At 30.9% G+C, this 6,121-nt stretch overlaps 1 protein-coding gene across 1 annotated transcript; it reads left to right on the top strand.

The window, feature by feature from the left end:
- The first annotated feature begins 540 nt into the window (after positions 1-540).
- LOC123899684 (agamous-like MADS-box protein AP3) lies at positions 541-4,726 on the top strand. Its single transcript, XM_045950895.1, has 7 exons — positions 541-1,037; positions 1,150-1,216; positions 1,322-1,383; positions 1,482-1,581; positions 3,537-3,578; positions 3,677-3,721; positions 4,015-4,726. Exons 1-7 carry the CDS (start codon positions 850-852, stop codon positions 4,195-4,197), a joined length of 687 nt encoding a protein of 228 aa, XP_045806851.1. The 5' UTR covers positions 541-849; the 3' UTR covers positions 4,198-4,726.
- The last annotated feature ends 1,395 nt before the right edge of the window (positions 4,727-6,121 follow it).

Raw genomic sequence — 6,121 nt, 5'->3', positions numbered from 1 at the left:
TTTTTAGAAACTAGAGGATTTATAAAAAAAAATACCAAAAAAAATTCGACTATTTAAAAGACAATAATATTCTAATTACATTTGATGTCTTTATTTATGGTCTGTTTGAATTGGCTTATTTTTCAGCTTATGCGAAACAGTTTATGCAAATAAATAAGTTTTTCAAGGTAGTTTATGATAAAACAGCTTATAAAGATACAATTTTTGTCACTAAAACTTATAAATTAACACAAATATTTACTTATTTGCATAAACTATTTTAATAAGCTAAAAAATAAGTAAATACAAACGGACCCTTTCTAAAAAAATTTGACATTTGATTTACAACTTTGTGTGTGGCGCCAAAACTAGTAAACACATGTTCCATTTATTAAAATTATTTTGTCAAAAAAAAAATTAAAATTATGAATATGAAACGTTAACAGCAACATCACCTCACCATGTTGATAGACAAACTCACAAACCCCAGCAATGGGTAGAAAGTAACAAATAGTTAACGGTAGGAATGACAGAGTAAAACGGAAAGTAAGGGTCCCCCACTCCCCAACTGGGCCAACATGAAACGTCGTTGACGGTAAAACCATAACACATTTGTAGTAAACCCTGCACAAACTTTCGCTAATTTGGCAAACATGTTACCATTATAAGCAATGCACTCTCAACTTTATCTTTCTATAATTTCCCTTCTTTTTCATTGCAAGATGCCAACAAACACTCATTCATATAGAGCATAGGAACTATATAGCAAAAAAAAAAATCAGAAATTAATTAACATATCTACAAAAAGAAACAACAACTCATCTGAAAAATAGCTAGCTGCTAGGTTATAGGAAGAAAGATTAATCGATTATGGCTCGAGGAAAGATCCAGATCAAGAGAATAGAGAACACAACCAACCGACAAGTGACTTATTCGAAACGCAGGAATGGTCTTTTCAAGAAAGCTAATGAGCTTACTGTTCTTTGTGATGCTAAGGTTTCTATTATTATGTTCTCTAGCACCGGCAAGCTTCATGAATACATTAGCCCCTCTATCTCGTATGTTTTCTTCTCTAACCCTAACTACCTAGATTTATCTTTGTCTAAATTTATTATTTATATTATTATTATTATTATTACTAATTTGTTGTTATTTTTTGTGTTTTAACAGAACAAAGCAGTTTTTCGATCAGTATCAGATGACTGTAGGAATTGATCTGTGGAATTCTCATTATGAGGTTTTTTTTCTTCTTTCCCATTTAGATCCATTTTTTCCTTTTTTTTTTATTTGTTTTTTGCTTATAATATATATTGTTTTGTGGTTGGTGATTTGTGATCAACAGAATATGCAAGAGAACTTGAAGAAACTGAAAGATGTCAATAGGAATCTTCGCAGGGAGATTAGGTATGTTAAGTATTAAAAATTTGTTTGGTGAAATTAATGATTAAATTTCTTGATTCCAAAAATCTTATAAATATGCATATGTTTGTATGTTGTACTAGGCTGAGAATGGGAGATTGTTCGAACGATCTGAGTATGGAAGAACTGAGGTTACTTGAGGAAGAAATGGACAAATCCGTTAAGGTTATTCGTGAGCGTAAGGTTAGATTCGTTTTTTATTTATAGTCCTACATTTATGTGGTTATTGTGGTTTAGATGTTTGAATTAAAAAATGGACTTTTTGGGACTTAGGTCCATAATATAATCATTTTAAATTTTGTCTTGTCTTGAATCTAATAGCTCAACTAACAAATGTTCATGTTGAATTTATTAGCACAAACATATTTATTCTATAAATGTTTATGAATAAGTTATAGCAAAACATAATATAAAGGCAATTTATTTTCATATAATTAAGATACATAAGTTGTTTTTATAATCTACTTAAAAGAGCTTGTGAAATAAGTTAAAAACAGCTTATGCCACAAATCATGCATGTATAATGTAGGGGTTGAACATATATCAACCCAACCAGCAGGAACTTATGGCTAATGCATGTGAAGTTTTTTTTTTTCACCGTCAGTTGAATCTTGTTCGGGGGTCAGTTCTGACATCAGGTGGTTTTCGCCCCCTCCCGATTGCAGTTGCGGGGATTATGTGAAGCTTTTTTAAATAGACAAAGACAATGCTTTTTCATGTGTCCATTTAGCTAAAATTAAATGGTTGGCTTTAACTATATCTATCAAGTCGATTTATTTAAATAAAATAAATAGTATCAAGTCAATGTTTTGTTTTAAATCTATTTTTTTTTTCTTTTTTCAATTTAGCTACGCTAGACTTTGCGATGAGTTTTAAATCTTGATTTAACTTTTTATGTAATTTTTTACTAAACCTTTTTATGTATTCTATTCACATTAATCTACATCACTTTTTGACATCTAAGGGATTATTATTACTAAACCTTTCTATGTATTCTACATCACTTTTTATGTAATTTTTTACTAAACATTTTAAGTAGTATCATGTTCTAGAGCAATTCTCACTTTATAAATCGATTTTATAAAGTTGAGTTATACTCAACTTAAAATAAAATTCTAATTCTCCCCCAAAAAAAAATTCTAATAAAACTCATTGCAAAGTCTAGCCTAGCTCATTCCAATCCCTAGTCATAAATTGTTTCTATACGTTCTCTCAAATAGCTAGTTCCACAAGTGCTTAATTTATGAGGGAATTCAAAGTTGTTCAACATTTCAATTGGTGTTTTTCTAATTTAATCAAGACAAGATAACTAGGAATAAATATTTGTTTAGGAAGTTGTGGTTAAGAACATTTGTTCAAAATAAAAAATGATTTGGGAAAAGTATGTCAACACCCAGCTCAAAATTGGGCACCCCAATTCCCACTTTTGCACTCATTTGCCTATGGATGATGACAATGTTGAACTCCTGACCAAATCCACAATTAACTTCATATATTGCTGTTTTGGATAATCACAATTCACAGAATATTACCAAAACTTATAGAATAAGAACATGAAATAGAATGTGAAGCAAACATGTGTGCGGATGCTCTAGCACGTCTAGGGTGTACTAGTGGTCACACTTTGATTTTGTACAAGTCTTGTCGGACTCAAATTAATCGTATTGTTATAGCTGATGCAGCTGGAAATAATGTTCCAAGACTAGTCTCATTATAATTTCTCTTTTGGGCTTAGGCCCTCCATTCAATAAAATAAAAATAAAAATCAAATATGTATTTTTTAAAAAAAAGATCACTGAAATATATAACTCAGTGATAGTAACATGAGCTGGATTCTGATCAGTGATCATCACAGCTTAGTTTGTGTTATGCAATGTTTTAAGTTGAGAAAGGACCATAGTAGTACTGGTCCACTGCAAGAACCTTGCAAACTATATACAGTAATTTCTACTAACTCTGCTCTGGCCTAATACTGGTGTTCAAGTAAAGCTGTTGTTGGTTCTATTGCTTTCTACATTTATTTTCTGTTAGCATACTTTTTTGGCCGATTCTAGTAGCTGCGGTGAATCCTCCATCGATCTGTGTCCAACTTTTCATATGTACAATGCTAACAAGCTCCATTTTACATTGAATGACAGTTTAAGGTGATAACTAATCAGATTGACACCCAAAGGAAGAAGGTAAAATTGGTTAATTAACTTATCTGTTCTTAAGTACGTAGTTGGTTGATTTTATTTGATTATTATTGAAATTTCTGTATTTCTTTCTTTTTTTGTAGTTTAACAATGAGAGAGAGGTGCACAACAGACTCCTGCGTGACTTGGTATGTATCATGCTTAGCTTCCCCCTACTATTAATCTATAGCACCTAAACTAAATTCATTTAAAGAAATATATATAGTGGTCGTCTATGAAACACAAACACTTCTCGTATTAGGCGTGTCTCAGTGTCAGACATGCATTAGTGGCTAACACCACGATACTTATGATTACATTGAATTATGTTATTTTCTCAAAGTATCGTCAGTGTCGATGTGTCAGTATCCATATTGTTCGTGTTTGTGCATTTGATTCATTGGTGATTGTTAATTTTGTTTATTGATTGATTTTATTAAAGGATGCAAGAGCAGAAGATCCACGTTATGAAATGATGGACAATGGAGGAGAGTATGAGTCTGTGATTGGATTCTCAAATTTAGGTCCGCGCATGTTTGCATTGAGCTTACAGCCTACTCATCCTAACCCCCACAACGGACCACCTGCTGCCTCTGATCTCACCACTTACCCTTTACTTTTCTAGTATGCTGCTATCTCTCATAACACAAATACCATAATAAAATTAATTAATGACTAATTATATATATATCACGTACTGTTTAAGATATATATAAGCATAATTCTGTTTTGAATTTATATGTACCTTTATAAATTAAACATGGTCTTCTCAAATATCTTTCATCAAAAGGCATGTAATGTATGAATTACTAAATTGCAACTCATTAAAGTTAACTGTACTTCAGATCAGATATGATGTGATGTATGCTTTTATTCAGTGATGAGCATGTGGATGCTTAGTGCAATTACGTACTCTAATTAATTAGCATGACTACTACTCAGCTTAACTTTGACACTGCTCCAAATCATCACTTTGTTTGATCTTAGAAAGAAAAGGAAATCAGGCAATTATGGTTTGACACCAACATTCTTGTTCATTTGTTGAAATTGATCTCTTGATAAGCATACCAAAAAAATGAAATAAAAAATAAAATTAATTTTAGTAAGATAACATTTTTACCTTTTTAAAGTATTCAATACACAAATTTTCTTATTAATATGTTTAACTAATTCCTGGGACACTGGTTAACATTTTTTTGAATTTTTTTTTTAATTTAAGTAGTGTGGTAGAGGTCATAGATTCGATCCTCATATCCATTGTAAACCAAAAAAAAGACTACGTAAAATTTATTTTTTAATAAAACTATTTTAATTTATTTTATCATTTTTTTAAATTTAATTTGTTATTTCACAAAAAAATATTTTTTAAGATGATTTACTAAAATAAAGAATAATGTCGTATGTAATTGAGTTTTAAGGTCTTTTTTTTTTATCTTGAACTAGGATACTTCTCATTCTCCTTAATTTTCTACTCTCCATAATTCTCGTCGTTGGTTATTTAGCAAAATTAAATAAAAATGATAAATGAAGGAAAGATAATTGTGATTTTACCAAATTACACATCTTAACTATTATTATATTTCAATAAAAAAATGTAGAATAATAATTGAGATTAAGGATACAATTGAAAAACAACGATTGATTTTTGTCTAATAGTCTAGTGACTAAAGCGCTCACACATTGTAAATGTGGATAAGTGAGAAATTTCAATTTGAACCCCAATCTCACCATCAATATTCGGTCCACCAGGCAGCTTAATCTGGTTCGGAGGTCAGTTTTAACATCATATAGTTACAAGTTCCTGTCGGTGACAGTTGCAAGGGATCGAACTGTATTTCTCCCTACTAATAATATATTATAATTGAAAGAACATTATCATGATAAAAGTCAAACATAATTAATGATCTAATATTTATGTTAGTTATTTATCGCAAATATTTATTGAACAATTGTAAAACTTAGTGAGTTTTTTTTTTGACTCAAAATAAGGATATTCATTCATTCCAATAATTGATACAGTACATCACATGCAAATACAAATTCAACATAGCTAAAAACAAAAAGGATGAAACTGCAAACAATCTCACAGCATCCATGTTAATAGCATACAACGGCAATTGCAATATGCCTACAAATAATATAATATGATAAAAGTCACCAGAATGTCCATGCTTCCGGATCTGCAACGATGATGCCCAAATCATTGATCGAATCTGCAATTGATTGAAATCTACCTTTCAAAATGAACCAAACGAACACCGCAACAAGACGGACAAACAAACGCCGTAACAATGACGACCACCAACAAAGCGCCGCACTCAGACGACGAAATCACAAAACAAGAAAAACAAAACTAAAAAACTTAATTTATGTGAAATCACTTATTTAAATGGAAAGAAAATAAAAAAACAACTTAGAGGGGTGATTTTGGGTCAAAAATTGACCCAAAAACCACCCCTCCTTGGTGGATGATGAAGAAGAAAAGCAAAATAGGTTAGAAGAGAGGGGGAGCGGCGGCGGCTGTGTAAAACTTAGTGAGTTAAAATCCT

The sequence above is a fragment of the Trifolium pratense genome, linkage group LG7, assembly GCF_020283565.1.
Source record: "Trifolium pratense cultivar HEN17-A07 linkage group LG7, ARS_RC_1.1, whole genome shotgun sequence".
In the NCBI taxonomy this organism is placed as follows: domain Eukaryota; kingdom Viridiplantae; phylum Streptophyta; class Magnoliopsida; order Fabales; family Fabaceae; genus Trifolium; species Trifolium pratense.
Note: the sequence above shows the minus strand (reverse complement) of the source record. Positions and strands in the feature narration are given on the sequence as shown.

What these genes read in the sequence shown, in the direction of transcription:
- LOC123899684 (XM_045950895.1), top strand. Translation starts at nt 850, where the DNA reads ATGGCTCGAGGAAAGATCCAGATCAAGAGAATAGAGAACACAACCAAC. An exon ending in AATCTTCGCAGGGAGATTAG is followed by an intron (nt 1,384 to 1,481) that starts GTATGTTAAGTA and finishes ATGTTGTACTAG; the next exon opens with GCTGAGAATGGGAGATTGTT. An exon ending in TTGACACCCAAAGGAAGAAG is followed by an intron (nt 3,579 to 3,676) that starts GTAAAATTGGTT and finishes CTTTTTTTGTAG; the next exon opens with TTTAACAATGAGAGAGAGGT.